At 39.0% G+C, this 17,291-nt stretch overlaps 2 protein-coding genes across 2 annotated transcripts; both read right to left on the bottom strand.

Moving 5' to 3' along the window:
• Nucleotides 1–6,841: 6,841 nt before the first annotated feature.
• LOC122094264 (probable disease resistance protein RF9) lies at nt 6,842–8,524 on the bottom strand. The gene has a single exon (XM_042665019.1). It carries the CDS (start codon nt 8,522–8,524, stop codon nt 6,842–6,844), a length of 1,683 nt encoding a protein of 560 aa, XP_042520953.1.
• Nucleotides 8,525–13,127: 4,603 nt separating this feature from the next.
• LOC122060265 (disease resistance RPP8-like protein 3) lies at nt 13,128–16,066 on the bottom strand. Its single transcript, XM_042623459.1, has one exon. The coding sequence runs from the start codon at nt 16,039–16,041 to the stop codon at nt 13,255–13,257; it is 2,787 nt and encodes a 928-aa protein (XP_042479393.1). The 5' UTR covers nt 16,042–16,066; the 3' UTR covers nt 13,128–13,254.
• Nucleotides 16,067–17,291: the final 1,225 nt, after the last annotated feature.

The following is a 17,291-nucleotide window of genomic DNA, read 5'->3' as shown; positions in this document are numbered from 1 at the left end:
TAGTAAAAAAAATTTATTTTTAATAAATAAAATAAAGACAAAATTGACTAATCCAATTTACCGATATTGATAATTAAATCCTTGATCAATATTAATTAAATATAGAAAAGATAAAAAATCATTTTAAAATGAAAATAAGAGATAAAATATGTTTAATCGAGTGACATCGAGTGATTAGAGAAGGTTTTTGGGAAATGGATCCCGTGGAGTCTTTTCCATTCTTTGCTTTTAGGGTAACCATATTTTCCTTTTCTCCTTTCTTACCCAGGCCACCATTGCGAAAGCATCGAGAATCAACTAGAAACTTCTACCAAAAACAAATAAAAAAAAAAAAAAATCCACTAGAAACAGAAGAGAACACAAGAAATTGTTGGAAAACAGTATTAAAGTATCCTCTGCCACGTCAGCGTGCATTACTGTGTACTATGTCTATCCATTTTCTTCTCCTGTGGTCTATTCGATCTATCGAATACGGTTATGTAGTAGGCCCATTGGTTTTCTCTACAGATTTATTCAAAATATTGATATTACAAAAGTACCCAAAGCAGTAGCATCCCTTCAACGGTTTATTTTACATTTTTACCCCCACTCCCCACTCCCCTCTCCCCTCTCCCCTCTTTCATCCTCTTCTCTCTCCCAAGCGACCAGTTATGCGGCCTCATCTCTCTCTCTCTCTCTCTCTCTGTTACAGAGAGGTTGTCAAAAACTCTCTCATGTGGTTTGGTTTTATTTTCATCATTTTTTGTTACCAAAAAAATGTGGTTTCATTTTCAACCTCTCATGAGTCATGACCATTCTGAGCTCACTAACGAAACTGTTTGGTACCATAGCTAAGAATATGAATAAATAAATAATGGCTGAAAATTGAACTCGAACTCACACATAATAGCAGAGTGTTCATGGCTTCTTGAAATTTCAAATTTCTAATATCTTTGAGAAAAGATAGAAAGAGATTGAAAATGATAATATTTAGTTTTGTACCCTATGGCCCTACACCTCTCTCTCTCTCTTCTCTAATTTGGTATGGCTTTGAACATTAGTTGTTTTTTCAAACTCAGTTGTTAGGGAGGCACCCTGTAATCGTGTCATCAAAGGTGGATAGACGGATTACTGGCGATGAGGGTTCCAGTTCCCAAAGAAAGGAGAAAGAGAGGGGGAAATATAGATTAGAAAATTAGGGTAAAACAATGATTCCATTGGAGTGAGATCTCATTATCACCGAGTTAGAGAAGATAACCAATGAGGGTTGCTGCGTTTGCCATTGTTTGTCATGTATATCATCATGTGCCATAATATCATTATAGTTGCATAAAAGTAGGGTAGACCATAAAAATGGAAGAGGGGAAAGAAGAGGTTGAGGAAGCTGAAGGAGGGTAAAAATGTCAACAAAATATATGTGATGAGGAAAGAGTACTATTTTGGATAGTTTTATAATATACTAACTTAATTTGGTTAGTTCAATTAATATGAAGATTAAGTGAATAATTGTAGAAACACAACCCTAAAACGATGCAGAAGATAATGGAAAAACAAAACAAACAATGCACACGGATTTTACGAGGTTCGGCAAGGTTGCCTACGTCCCCGGTGAGATGAGATCCTGCTTCACTATCAATGGAGAATAGGGTTATAGCGCTCGTCCTCACACCTCTCAGTATTGCTTGCATTACAGAGAAAGAAACCCTCGCTACAAATATATAGCGAAAAAACCCTAATCCGGATTAAACTACAATTGCCCTCAAATAAAAAATTCGAGTTGAGGCTGCGCCCCCCTACACCCCCTGCTATGCAGAGGGGCCTCCTGCCCCCCTTGCAACCCCCACGGCCCACTAACCGGCTAGCGGGACTGCCGTCTTGCCTGTCTAGGTGCTACACCAGTACTTCCTGGATTAAACTGCGACGGAATATAAGACATCATACACTAACAAATAATTTTGTAAAAAAAAATCCAAAAGTGGATAAGCATGTAGTTTTCCCTATCTTTAGAGAGAGAGAGAGAGAGAGAGAGAGAGAGAGAAACGCCGGATGTTTTCCGCAAGAGGCCATCAGCAAGCGGTTTGTGTGAATCTGAGGCTAAGGCGATCAGACCAACCACAAAATCGTGGGCGGTGCGCCTCAAACCAAGTCAGACGCCACCGCTCAATCCACCCACCAACGGCCTATATATAGAGAGAGAGAGGATGGAGGCGATTGTGTTCGTTAACGTGTCAAGGTACAGTTTCTACATCAATCCACAATCAATTTTTCAGAAATTTCAATTCTCTGCCAAGTGTTTTGAGGAGAAGAATGGCGGATATCGCTCTTTTGATCGCGGAGGAGTACGAGAGGAGGACAAGGATCTCTGAAACGTCTGATGGGATCCAAGGCGAGAAGGTCGACATGGTCACTCGCGTCTCCCTTCTTTCTCGGAGGCTCAATGAGGTCTCTTGGGTCAATAAAGCTGCCCAAAAATTTGACTTCGCTGTGAGGTCTCTTTATCCCAAATCTGAGCTCGGTCTTGCTGCCATTAATGGTTTCTTCTCAGCTTGATTGATATCCGATTTCACGACTGCACATTTCATATTCTCTGCTTTCTTATGTAATTTTGTAGCTCTGTACATACAGTTTTTCTTTTCCATTTTCTTAAAGGGTGAAGCTCTGTACATACAAATTGTTTGAAAAAAGGTTTAAACAAACTTAAATTGGGCTTCTATCTCTCTCCTTTCAGTGTTTTTGTTGGATTCTGGTAAAAAAAATTGAACCTTTCTTTAATTTTCCCCCAATTGGTATAGAGCTTTCCTTGAGACCAAGATCATTCATTTAACTATGGAATCATGGTTTGTATCTCAGCTTAGATGAAATCTGGTGCCCAGTTCTGCAGGTTCTTACATTTTTCCCCCGGTTCCCATCTCGCATTTAGAATTGAAAGTAAATGATATAACCAAAATTCCATTTTTAATACATAGAAAAATGAGGAGATTACATCTAATTCTTAGAATTGTCTTCAAAGAAATAAATATCAAGAATCAAAGGATCAACACAATTGACCAAAATCATATGGCTGAGGACGCTTCCAATGTGATTTAACAATGAAAGGTATGTGTTTGATGATCTCCCAATCTTCACCTACATCTTTTTGGATTCTGTTTTCAAGCTCTCTTGAAATAGATGATAAGGTAAGTTCTTGGAGAGTGACCATTCGTTTCAACATGCGTGGGAGCCTTTTTAACTCGTAGTCTACGATCCTTAAAACCCTGAGCTTCGCCAATGCTCCTTCCTCCATTGTGAACGATTTCAGGTCATATATATGAAGAAATGCCAATTCCTCAAGTTGATGAAACCCACCAGTAGAGAAAACACATTTGTCCAGAAATCTCTTTTCCAAGACGAGCACCTTAGTTTGGGTAGCTTCTTCAGGGTTGCTATCATTTTATTATCCCCTTTACCAACAAATTTACTCAATTATAAGGTGGTGAGATTTGATGGAAAATCCAAGATTCCAGTTATTCCATCCAGATTAATATGATAGAGCTCCAAATGGGTAGAAAATGAAATAGGAAGGGATACTGCAAAGTCATGTACTATGTCCAGCTTCCGGGATTCAATTCCAAGGCCTCGCAGGTAGCTCAATTTGGGGATGGCATTTAACAATGCCTCTTTGTATGGAGATACAGTTCTTGCTGACACTATATATAGCTCTCTCCTTCATGTAGTACTAGTGTCCGCAGGTTCGTCATGTGATCGAGAGGGCAATCGAAGCTCCAGGGGGTTTCATCATAATAACCAGGATTATGGAATACAAGATTTCTCAGTTGCTGCAATTTCATTGTTGCTCTAGGCAGCTGTGTGAGATTAGTAAAACCTAAATCCAATGTTTGTAGATTTTGCAGGTCTCCTATTGAAAATGGAAGTTTGCTGAAGGGGCTATTAGGTAGGCTCAAGTACTTAAGGAGGTTCAGTCTTCCAATCTGCTTGAGAAAGCTACTAGGTATATAACTCAGAATCACACCCTTTAGATCTAAGACTCTAAGCAGTTTCATGGCTCCACAGAGAGACTTCATCCCCGTGTTTCTCTCAATTATCATAAAGAAGCACAACAAGGAACGAGTGTGATTTGGTGTAGTACCTTGGTTTAGAGCATTGGTTGGACTACCATGAATACCTCCAGTAGGTTCAATGATAGAAAGACGACGAGATTTATTTGTAGAAATCAAATTATCACTCCCAAAAACTTCAAGAAATCTCTCTTGCTTAGCTTCTGAAATTGCTAGATCTCGGACAAGATCATGAATGCGGCAATGTGTGACACGCCCCTCAAAATTTCGACCTGCTGCTTAAATCATGCTTCTTTGGATTAGCTCCTCCATGCAATCCTCAGCCACATCTTCCATTGTTAAGCGCCCTCTCGGTTGTATGAAACCTTCTGCCACCCATAGCCAGATGAACCTATAACGTTGGATCTTATAGTCTTCTGGGAAAAGAACAATGTAGAGGAAACAAAGCTTCAAATGATCCGGTAGGTCAGTATAACTCAGAGCCAATTCTTGTTGGAAACTCCTTTCATTCTGATTTAGCTCCCAATTTACACTGTCAAGAATCTTGGACCAGGCAATATGAGCCCTCGGTCTAATGGATAAGAGACCACCACAATGGCAAGTGGCAATCCATGACACTTGTGGACAATTTTCCTTCCCAAATCCTCCAAATCTTCAGGGCAACCTACATTCTTACTACCCATCACCTTTGCTAGGAAGAGCTCCCAACTCTCATCTTCATCCAATAGCCGTTAGAAATAGGGATTTGTGGAGGGATTTGCACATCTAGCTACCATTTCATTGCGAGTGGTAACCAACACCTTGCTTTGATAGCCTTCTCCTTGAACTGGAAGGGCTTGTTTCAACATGTCCCAGTATTTAGGCCTCCATAAATCATCGAATACAATTAGGAAGGTTGTTTCTCTCAAGTGATTTGAGAGCCTATGGATCAAGCTTTCAACATCTAACTACTTCTCCTCAGAGGTAAGGGGCTTGATCTGTTCAATAATGACATGGAGAAGATCTCTTATATTGTATTGTTGAGAGACAGAAATCCAGGCATGAGTCTGAAAATGTTCTTTCACATCGTTCTTTCACTACCACCCATTCCTATTATTGAAACAACACTAGGATATGACCCTTGGGACTCTATGGGTATCAGCAACTTCTTTACTGTCTCATTCTCTTCCTTTTGGAATCCGATGACAGAAAATTCTTCGATCCAATCTCCTCGATGAAAAGGCAGGCGGCCTTGTTCATTGGTGATCATACCAACTGAACTTTGCCCTGCGACCTCTGAAGTTGCAAGTCCTAAAGTACATCTCCTAATTGAAAGCTGGTTGAACTTTTTATTGGAATTTTCAATTTTCCTCCCTAACTTTTGGAGATTAGGTAGTTGATGGGGGTGGCCAATGTACCTGGTTAGGATGCTTCTGTGCTGTTGTCGCTCTGCTTGAAAGATGAAGAAGTCAATCACATCCTCTGCCTCCATGACAACATCTCTAACCTTGTTCAGCCATTCTTCTACCTCATTTCTTGTTCGGCGTTTCTCACTGGCATCTCGCAATGTAGAACTCATCAATCTGATCTCGTTGCTTAGCAATTGGGCTTGATCTTGCACTCCAGAGAGGAAATCAGCTTCATTTGATATCATTAAAGCTAAACTCTGTGCAATAGAAAAAGATGCTTGCAGCCATTTTTTTGAGTCACTCAAATGCAAAGACTTTGAGATAAACTTGTGATGTCTTCTCAATGCAAAAATTTATAGCCACCCTTCATTAATTTATATCTTCAGTTTTTCATTTTCTGTAGCTGTAGACTTTCTGTATTTCTATCTTCAAACAATTCTTCATGAGAACCCACCATCTTCTTTCATTTTTTTTATCCATTCGGCTCTTATTCCCCTGCTCATACGCGTATTAGGTTCATCCTTCCATGGTGGAGGGGGGCCACGGTTAGTTGGCTCACAACTTTTGACTTCATTTGCAGGTGATCAGTAGAACCTCCACCACGGTCACCTCCCCAACAAAAGACCGTCCTCGAAAGATACAGAGAAGCAATGAGACAAGTCGAGCTCCGAAGACGTAGAGACCTACAGCTACAGAAGTTTCCTCTTTCTTTAATAATGTCACAAACACAACAGCACATCCTTCTGAGTTCTCACTTTCACCTTCAGGTAGTACCTACAAGGCTACATTGTTCTAAGTACTGGTATCGGATTGATGGACGATTCGTATTGGTTTGACAAGTGTTCGATCCTGATACTGTATCGGTTGAATGATAAAAACTAGGAGTAAAAAAGTAAAATAAAAAAAAAATAAAAAAAAAAAATTCAAAATTTAAGATAAAACAGGGATATTTCTGTTTGATACGAGCGATCCAATACCAATCTATTTTGATACTGTAACGATTTTGAGGATGATCGATACCCCTTCTATACCGTGCTCTAAAACCATGGCTAGCCTTGCTTTGTAAACTTGAAAAAAGTGATACCATTGCATTAATGATTGGAGGTAAGTGATACAATAATAGTTTTATTATTGGGAGAGGGTTCTCAATGTTGGAGGTATTGGTAACCCACTAATTAGAGGAGGTAGCTAGGGAGGACGATGGTGTTTTAATATATATATATATAGAGAGAGAGAGAGAGAGAGGGAGGTGGGTGGTGGCTTAGCCATTGCTGTTAGCTCTGAGAACATTTTCTTTGTATTATTACATAGACAAATAAGGACATGCACATATCCCGCACAAAGCTTTACCTACTAATGCTCAAGAATATAGACATGGACATATTTCTACAAAAGAGACGAATCTTAAGAATCAAAGGATCAACACCATTGACGATAAAATTTTCGTAAATGAAAATGTGTCAATTCTGATTTAGTTTCAATGCAGGGTATGTGCTTGATGATCTCCCAATCTACCCCCGTCTCTTTTTGGACCCTGTGTTCAAGCTCTTTTGACATAACTGACAAAGTAAGTTCCCGAAGAGTGACCAATTGTTTTAACCCAAGTGGAAGCCTTTTTAATGCAAAGCAACGTAGAATCCTTAAAACCTTAAGGTTCGGTAATGCTCCTTCTTCCACTATGAGATCTTGTAAATCATCTAATTGAGTCAACACCAATTCCTCAAGTTGACGAAACCCATCTGCAGAGAAAATGATTTTGGATCCCAGATATGTCTTAATCAAGATGAGACACCTTAAATTGGCTAGCTTCTTTAATTTCTCCATCAGTTCATCCATTCGTTGTCCGCTCTGAAAATTTAATATTAAGGTGGTGACATTAGGGGGAAAATCTCGGATTCCAATTATTCCTTCTAATTCCATATGATATAGCTCCAAGTTGTCAGAAAATGAAGCAGGAAGAACTACTGCTTCCTCTTCTCTTTTGGAATCTACCAAAGAAAGCCCACGAAGGTGGTTTAATTTGGGGATGGCATTTAACAATGCCTCTTTAAATGGATAATACTGATTTTTTTCAGAGAATATATATAACGCTCTCAAATTAGTCAACTTGTCCAGCCTACTCATCCATTTGCCTTCATGTAGCATTAGTGTTTGCAGATTCGTCATGTGATCAAGAGGGCAATCAAAGTTCTGGGGACCACATCCAAGTGGACCCCTTAGAACAAGATTTCTTAGCTGCTGTATTTTCATCATCGTCATAGGCAATTGTCTGAGACAAGTAAATCGTAAATCCAACGTTTGTAGATTTTCCAAGTCTCCTATTGAAGATGGAAGTTCTAGTATGTCAGTTCCACGTACACTTGAATACTTAGGGAGAATGAGTTTTCCAATTTGCTTGAACACCATTAGGTAAGTTGTTTCTTTTAAGTAACTTGAGAGCCTATGGATCAGGCTCTCTACATCTAGCTCCTTCTTCTCTTCGGCGGTGAGCGGCTTGATCTGTTCTATGATGACCTGGAGAAGATCTTTTATTCTATATTGTTGGGAGACAGAAATCCAGGCACGAGTCCGAAAATGTTGCTTAACATCATTTCTTCTGTGGATTCTTCTAGCAAGTGTGGTTTTTCCACTACCACTCATTCCTACTACTGAAACAACACCAGGAAATGGCCCCGGGGACCCTATAGGTATCAGCAACTTCTTTGCTATTTCACTCTCTTCCTTTTCGAATCCAATAGAGAATTCTTCAACAAGATCTCCCAGAAAAAAAGGCAGTTCTTGTTCATTTGTGATCATACCAACTGAACTTAACTCTGCCTCTGAAGTTGCAAGACCTAATGTAGATCTCCTAACTGAAAGCTGGTTAATCTTTTTGATGGAATTTGCAATTTCCCTTCCTAACTTGTGGAGATAATAGAGTTGATTGGGGTAGCAGATGTACCTGGTTAGGAAGTTTCTGTGCAGTTGTCTCTCTGCTCTGATGATGAAGAAATCAATTACATCCTCTGCCTCCATAACAACATCTCTAACCTGGTTCACCCATTCTTCCACCTCATTTCTTGTCCGACATTTATCGGTGGCGTCTCGCAATGTAGAACTCATCAACCTGATCTCGTTGCTTAGCAATTGGGTCTGATCATGAACTCCAGAGAGGAAATCAGCTTCATTTGATATCAGCAAAGCTAAATTCTGTGCGATGGACAAGATGCTCGCAGCGATTTTTCTTTTTCTCCTTTAATTTTGGTTCCCTGTTTCTCTCTTTTCAAACCTTCTTCCTCGAGACATGGTTCCACCATTTCTTTTTTATTCCTTTCCCTTGGGCTCTCGGGTTCCTCGAGGAGGGGTACCGTACCACCCACCTTGGTTTTGTCACATGACTAATCCTTAAAAATATTTTGTCACATGACTTGTTACAGGCTGGATCTTGCATCCATCCATCCACCGTTTTGGATTTCCTTTATTTTTTTCTTCTTTTACCAAAAAAAAAAAATTTATTTCTTCTTTATGAAACAAGTGGAAGTCGCATTTATCTTTAGAGAATGCTCTGGTATGTATGTCAGACCTGCTATGCCATCACATTTTCTAATTAGAATTCCTTCTTATGTAATAACTACCAAGTTGAAAATCAGATAGAAATGTTTTCAATAGCTCACTCGCCAAGGGCTTGAAATATGAACTTAAATACATTAAGCATTATCAACATCAGCATGAAACAACAGAAAACATACTCGCAGCTTGCACTCAAAATCAGTAATTCGTCAATATCAGTCATACTGGACACATTTTAGAATCAAGAAAACATATTTAAGCTCACAGGAGACTATGAATATTAGCACCTGCAGCAGTGATAATCAACCTTTCTAAGCTCTTCAGAGGAGAGGAGAAAGTTAAAACTTGTCAGTACAAGTTTCCAGTCATCCCAGGCAATCGGTTGTGAGATTCTCTAACCTTTGATTTACATTATATGTATATATGTATGTTAGGGTTAGTTGTGGATGAATGTATATATGCTAGGTTAGTTGTGGATGAACTGTAAGCATGCTAGCTAGTTGTGGATGTATATGTTAGGCAGAACTTGACTGTAGGGCATTGATATAAGCCCAATTTAATTGTATTATTTATTGAGTGCTTAGTGGGTGTTAAGCATTGGGAGTGGGTGCTCCCGTGTAGTGGGTGCTACACATTGTACCGGCACTGCGAGTGTCATCTCAGCTTCAGTTTGAGAAAATTGGGTGTGGATGCAGTCAAAAGTAGTGTATTGAGTAGCTACGAAGCCTTTACAGGCACTACTCCGGGGATATAGACAAATTGCCGAACCTCGTAAAAACCCTGTGTTGTGGGTGCTTGTTGTTTGTATTTTATATTGAAGTGCGTGGAATATGGAATGGGTGTGCACACTTGAAAGTGCCTATGAGAGGCTAAGTGTGCATACGACTGTGTGAAAACAGGGACAAGTATATCAGGTTTTTCTTGGCCAGACATCGGACAGGTTTTTGGGGATCGAAATTGGACTCACTGATTCACCCCCTCTCAGTGACTGTCGGGTTACAACAATACTCACATACCCAGACCGAATATGAACCGAATTTATTCGGTTTGGTTCGGTCCAATTAATTGGGCTTGATTTTGGTTTTGGTATTCGGTTTCGGTTTGAAATTGACACTCTTACCTTGTCAGGGCCAGGTTGGGTTGGGTTGGGACCCTGACTTCTGCAATGGTTGGATTAACCTTGATTGACTTGTTTTTCTATTCATATCTTATACATTAAAAAATTATAGAAAATATAAAATACCAATACGAGCCCTAAATTTTAATATAAAAATTTAGGGTTAAATTTCGGGCTGAGCTGAGGCCTCAACTCGAGCTTGACCCAACCCTAACTCAGAGTTGGGGTTTTTTAACCCTAACTCGCCCTCAAGGTCAAAAAACTTAGCCCAAGCCCTATTCAGGCTCAGAGCGTGTTCGAGTTGTCAGGGCTAAACTTTCACTCCTACTAAAGACTATGTTGGAGAAAACCACAATTCTAGTTTTCGGAAAACCAAACACTCTAGTCGCTGGACTGGTTTGGTCATGATGAACCATGCCAAACTGCAAGAAAGCCCTTTCTTCCTCTTCTGAGATGAAACCTCAAAAAATCAGAGGATTGCATCCATCCACACAGAGAGAGAGAGAGAGAGAGAGAGAGAGAGAGAGAGAGAGAGAGAGAGAGAGAGAGATTGTTGCCCCCCGCCGCTACACTCGTTGTCACCGCTACAAGCTCTGAGTTTCTTAGCTGCTGCAAGCTTTGGGTTTCAGGTGCAAGGGTGCCACCCGACAGATGTTTCATTGGGACCGATAGATTAATAATCCAATTTAGTCTAGCATGTTTAAGGTTTGTTTATAATCCACTTAAAAGTTTATTTAAAACCATGTTTAACCTATATAGAGTCCGATTATAGCTCGTTTAGAAGTAAATGTGTCATTAGCACATTTAAAGCTCGACTAAGGCCCGTTTAGCCCGATTAAAAAGGAGTATCTGATCGACCGATTATAAATGAAGCCATGCCTAGCATATGAGGACCAATTAAATTGGCCACTCATAGTGCAAGGTCCGAAAGTGGAGAAATCCAATTAGGCCCGAACAATACTGGCTTGACCCGATCGATTGACACCCCTAACAAGTACAATGGAAGAGATCTTGAATTAACCATGTGTAAATGATTGGGTGCTTGTGTGCCCACATAGTAGAGGGATGAAGTGACCACCCCACCCCCACATGTTGGATGCTTGGCGATTGTTCCATTGGCCCCCATGCCAGTGCAAGAGCTATGCTATCAGACACAGAGGAGGTAAAATGACTGCCTCCCACTGAAAATTCTGCTCATATTGATACTTCCACACACGCTCTCACTGGACACTCCGCCTTCAAGGAAGCCACTCCCATTTATATTTTAGGAAGAGTATTAACCTAGCGTAGAGGTCCAGATAAGGCTCACACTTAAAAAGAGACTCATGACCTATGATACCATGGTTTGTGAGCAAGGTTTTAAAACTTGGAATCAATCTTGGGATCAGTCAAGGTTAATAATCATCTGGATCACCTTTTGGATTGGATTGTATCGGGCAAATTTACCTTGCATTTTGGTAATAAAAATAATGTTTTATTACCATTTTACATTTATACCTTGTTGCCATGATCGATTAAGGATTGACCAAGGATCAGGATTAGGATCGATCAAGCTGATATGACAGACACCAATCTGATCCTGCCTACACTGATCGAATCTGTCCGAGTTTGAAAACCGTCTTGACTGCCATACAGACATGTTGATCATCTTAATTTTGGTTTATTTTAGTAGAAAAGTATGAACGGATCTAGGCGAGCAGAAAAACTAAAAATACAACGGTATAGTAGTGGAAAAATATCCTTCAAAATTGCAAAAAGAGAAAAAAAAATATGGACCAAAATGAGATAGTACTGTTCCAAAACACATAGTAACCTTTTCCAGACACTTTGATCGTCAATAATTTTCGTTTGCCAAACTTTTTTTTTTTTTGGGGTCAAAGTTTGCCAAACTTAAAAGTTCCTAAACTTGGTTGACATATATTACATAACATCATATAGTTAAGTGACAAATTTTAGACCATAGCCGTCATAACGGTCTAAAAATTATTTGAAAAATTCTGTTGTTTGTAGGCATCTTCTTGATCAAGGATTTAGTTTTTATGTATTGGAATCGATACCAATATGTAGGGGTGTCAAAACCTAGTCCGAATCGAACCGAACTGGTCTTTATTGGATTGGTTTTGGACTGAGGTATGTTGGGACTGACTGAAAATCGGTTCAAATCGAACCGACCAATAACTAAATCAAAACCAAACCTAATGAAACCGATAAGAAAATTAATGATTATGAGATTATAAATTAGTGAATTGACTATCCATTTTTCACAATATTAGTGAGAAAAATTTTTATTGTAAGGAAAATAAATCATTGAATATTAGGTTATGAATAAAGAAATTAATTTGTAAATTGTAATAATGCTTCCATTGATTTCCTTGTTCACTATACAAAACTAGTTGAATAATTAAAGGAATGATTGGGGATTATAGGGTTCATTTTGTGATTTCAATATTAATTATTTTCTTAGTAATTTGTTTTCTATTGGTTTCAATATTAGTTCTCTTACAAGAATAAACCTTGATTTAATTATAAATTTAAAGTATTTTTTCGTCAAATCTTGTCACTATAAGTTGTGAATGTAAGATTTCATTATGATTCAAGCCCAATAATAAACCGATCTAAAAAGGTATTAACTCGATATTGAAAAAGCAAAATAAATCGAAATCAAAACCGACCGAAAACCGAAGTTTCTTAACGGATTAGTTTTGGTCTCCCTCATTCCTAGATTGAAACCGATTCAACCCAATAAAAACCGAACCGAACCGTCCAATCAACACCCCTACCAATATGGATTGGCTTGGATCGATCAATTTTACCTTTGTTTTTCATTAAAAAAAAATGATAAATTTATTATGAATTTACCCCTAATCTGATACTGACATTTGATCCAAGATCAATCCAACCGATATGATACTGATGCTTGAAACCGTGTCCTGTAGCAAGAACCATTAAAAAACCATGGCGGCAACCCATGCACAATAGATCATTTGGTTGGACAGAGAGAACGTAACCTTCGCTCTCAGGTTATCAGCTCAAACAACATTCAAAAAAAAAAGTAGTTCCTTTATTACATAGAAGAGGAAATCAGACGCACAAAGCTTTACTGCCCTATAATCCTTGATAGTATAAAAGGATTCCTAAACAGAAATGAATTTTAAGAGTCAAAGTATCAACACCATTGACTATAAAATTTTGGTAAACAAACATAACTTAATTCTGATTCAGTTTCAATGGAAGGTATGTGTTTGATGATCTCCCAATCTTCTCCCCAGTCTTTTTGGACCCTATATTGAAGCTCTACTGACATATCTAACAAGGTAAGTTCCCGAAGAGTGATCACTTGTTTCAACCCACATGGAAGCCTTTTTAACCCACAACTTATAACTGTCAAAACCCTAAGATTCGGTAATGCTCCTTCTTCCACTGTGAGCTCTTCCAAGTCATCTAATTCAATCAATGCCAATTCCTCAAGTTGAAAAAACCCATCAACCGAAAAAATGATTTTGGATCCCAAATATGCTTGTCTCAAGATGAGGCATCTTAGTTTGGGTAGTTTCTTTAGGTTTTTCATCAGTTCATCCATTTGTTGTCCTCTCTGAAATCTCAACAACAAGGTGGTGAGATTAGAGGGAAAATCTTGAATTCCAATTATTCCATATAATGATATATGGTAGAGCTCCAAGTGATCAGAAAATGAAGTAGGAAGTACTAGTGGCTCCTCTCTCCCTTCAAAATACGTCAGAGAAATTCCCCTAAGCTGGTTCAATTTGGGGATGGCATTTAACAATACCTCTCTATATGGAGAAAGACTTCTAGCTGAATTGATGGATAGTGATCTTAGATTAGTCAATTTGTCTAGACTACTCATCCAGTTGCCTTCATATAGCATTAGCGTCCGCAGATTCGTCATGTGATCGAGAGGGCAATCGAAGCTGAAGGGATCGTGTCCAAGATAACCACTGAAAACAAGATTTCTTAGTTGCTGCAGTTTCGTTACTGTCACAGGCAAGTGTGTGAGATCAGTATAAGATAAATCCATGGTTTGTAGATTTTGCAGGTCCCCTATTGAAGAAGGAAGCTGTTTCATGTCAGTAGAACGTAGGCTCAAGTACTTGAGGAGTATGAGATTTCCAACCTGCTCAAGCAGCCTTCTAGGTATAGAACTTAGATGCACATCCTGTAGATCTAAGACTCTAAGTAGTTTCATGGCTCCACAAAAAGACTTTTTCATCCACAAGTTTCTTGCAACATCTCTAGAGAAGCACAGTAAGGAGCGGGGACGATTTGTTTTAGTACCTTGATTTAGAGCATTAGTTGCACTATCATAGGTACCTCCACTAGTAGATTGAATGATGGAAAGCCGACGTAGTTTATTTAGGGAAATCGAACTATCACTCCCAACAACTTCAAGAAACCTCTCCTGCTTAGCTTCCGAAATTGCTAGATCTCGAATAAGATCATGGATACGAAGAAATGTGACACGTCCATCATAACTTCGGATTGTTGCTTGAATTATGCTTCTTTGGATGAGCTCCTCCAAGTAATCCTCGGCCACATCTTCTATCATCAAGCATCCCCTTGGTTGTATGAATCCTTCTGCCACCCATAGCCATATCAACCTACTACGCCGAATCTCATAGTCTTCTGGGAAAAGACTCCAGTAGAGGAAACAAGGCTTCAAATGATCCGGAAGGTCAGTATAACTTAAAGCCAATATTTGTTTGCAATTCCCTTCATTTCGATTAAGCTCCCAAGTTATGCTATCAAGAACCTTGGACCAAGCAATATGATTCCTCGGTTTAATAGATAAGAGACCGCCTAATACAACGATAGCCAGTGGCAATCCATGACACTTGTGGACAATTTTCCTTCCCAAATCCTCCAAATCTTGAGGGCAACCTGCATCCTTAATGATCATTACCTTGGACCAGAAGAGCTTCCAACTCTCATCTTCATCCAAAAGGCGATGGAAATAGGGAGTTGTAGAGGGATCCGCACATCTAGCTACGATTTCATTGCGAGTGGTTACCAACACCCTGCTTTGATAACACTCTTCCTGATCTGGGAGGGCTTGTTTCAACCGGCTCCAATCTTCAGGCCTCCATAAGTCATCACACACAATTAGGTAGTTTTTTTCTTTCAAGTGACTAGAGAGCAGATGGATCAAGCTTTCCACATCTAGCTCTTTCAGCTCCTTCTTCTCTTCATAGGTGAGGGGCTGGATCTGTTCTATAATGACTTGGAGAAGATCTTTTAAATGAAATTTCTGAGAGACTGAAATCCAAGCACGAGTCTGAAAGTGTTGCTTGACATCAATCCTTTTGTAGATTTTTCTAGCAAGGGTGGTTTTTCCACTACCACCCATTCCTACTATTGAAACAACAGTAAGACATGGCCGTAGGGGCTCTATGGGTATCAACAACGTGTTTACTATTTCATTCTCTTCCTTTTCGAATCCAATGACAAAGGATTCTTCCACAAGATCTCCCCGTCGTCGAAAAGATAGATGGCCTTGTTCATTGGTGATCATACCAACTGAACTTTGCCCTGCAACCTCTGAAGTTGCAAGCCCCAAAGTAGATCTCCTAACTGAAAGCTGGTTGATCTTTGTAATGAAATTTTCCATTTTTTTCCCTAACTTGTGGAGATTATATAGTTGATTTGGGTAGTAGATGTACCTGGTTATGATGTTCTTGTGCCGTTGTTGCTCTGCTCGAAAGATGAAGAACTCAATCACATCCTCTGCCTCCAGGACAACATCCCTAACCTGGTTCACCCATTCTTCCACCTCATTTCCAGCTCTGCGTTTCTCATTGGCGTCTCTTAGTGTAGAACTCATCAATCTGATCTCGTTGCATAAGGATTGAGCCTGATCATGCACTCCGGAGAGGAAATCAGCTTCATTTGATATCATCAAAGCTAAATTCTGTGCCATGGACAAGATGCTTTGAGCCATTTTTTCTTTCTCCCTCAACTGCAAATACTTTGTTATAAACACAATTTCTTGGCAAAGGCCTCGGCTTTATTAGTTCCATAAAGTTTTTTTTTTGGGGTAGTTGTAGATTTTTTTATTATGGTAGTCGTAGAATTCCATATGTGAACAAGGATCATCCGCCAGTCTATGAATCCGCCCACCGTTTGGGACTTTTTTGTCTCTGTTTCTCTCTCTTTGAGACTTTTTGTCCAAATTGGTACGATTCCAAAATTATTTTGGGAATAATTGAGGTTTTTAATGTGTGTTTTTCAGTGAAAAAAAAAAGTAATATAAATAAAATTTCATCCAAGAACAGCTGGATGATGGTGGAGCATCTGCGGTGTTAATATTTCGCTGAAGAAGAAGGAAAGGAGTCCTTCTTGTTTAGGCAGCCACCCAATTGTAGAATCTGTAGAAGGAGAGGAGCACTTCTTGCTTAGGCAGCTACCCATTGTGGGTGTAGAACCTGCGATAGAGATGGATGGAATATAGGAGGAAAGGGTTCATGGACATTAAAACAAACTGAGCTAAGAAAGGTAAAGAAAAGCGATATCAGTGAAGAAACTTCAGATACAAGCCAAATTAGTGAGAAGCTAAGAGACACCACACCAACCTAAGTTAAGGCATGATAAATTAAAGTTTTACCAAAAAGAAACTAGGCATAGTATCATCTAAAAATTGCAATGTCGAGTTGTCTTTCAAAAGCATTAGATTTTTTCATTGGTTGTACGAAGAAAATAAGAGAATAAGGGACACGCCTACATTTTTTTTTTTTTATCAAGACAAACCTAATTAGTTGACTCTTCCTTTTATACCAAGCAAGACTTGAGATTAGTCAAGGAATTGAACTGACTTCATGTGTCTTTTGTTTTTTGATTTAATCGACAAATGGTAACCTAGTTTAATTTCCTTTCAAGCCAATTAATTAGACTATCATTTTTTTTTTCTCCAATGGGATCATGTGTGAAAGTATTAATAGGCAAGGGATTTCTAGTTTTCACGAGAGGCTAGGTGGTCATTTCTCCCCCCAAGGATTAAAGTATCGGTATCGGTCTCGGTCATCGTATCGGTCGGTCAAAATTAAGATACGTATCGGAGAGTATCGTATCGTATCGGAGATACGCTAAGATACACTAAAGATACGTACATAAATGGATAGGAAACACTTTTTTATACACATTTGCATAAAAAAATAGTTAAAAAAAGTTATATATAACATGTATTATGCATAA

Source organism: Macadamia integrifolia, chromosome 2 (assembly GCF_013358625.1).
Source record: "Macadamia integrifolia cultivar HAES 741 chromosome 2, SCU_Mint_v3, whole genome shotgun sequence".
In the NCBI taxonomy this organism is placed as follows: Eukaryota; Viridiplantae; Streptophyta; class Magnoliopsida; order Proteales; family Proteaceae; genus Macadamia; species Macadamia integrifolia.
The sequence above is the reverse complement of the archived record's forward strand: the minus strand, read 5'-3'. Positions and strand labels throughout refer to the sequence as shown.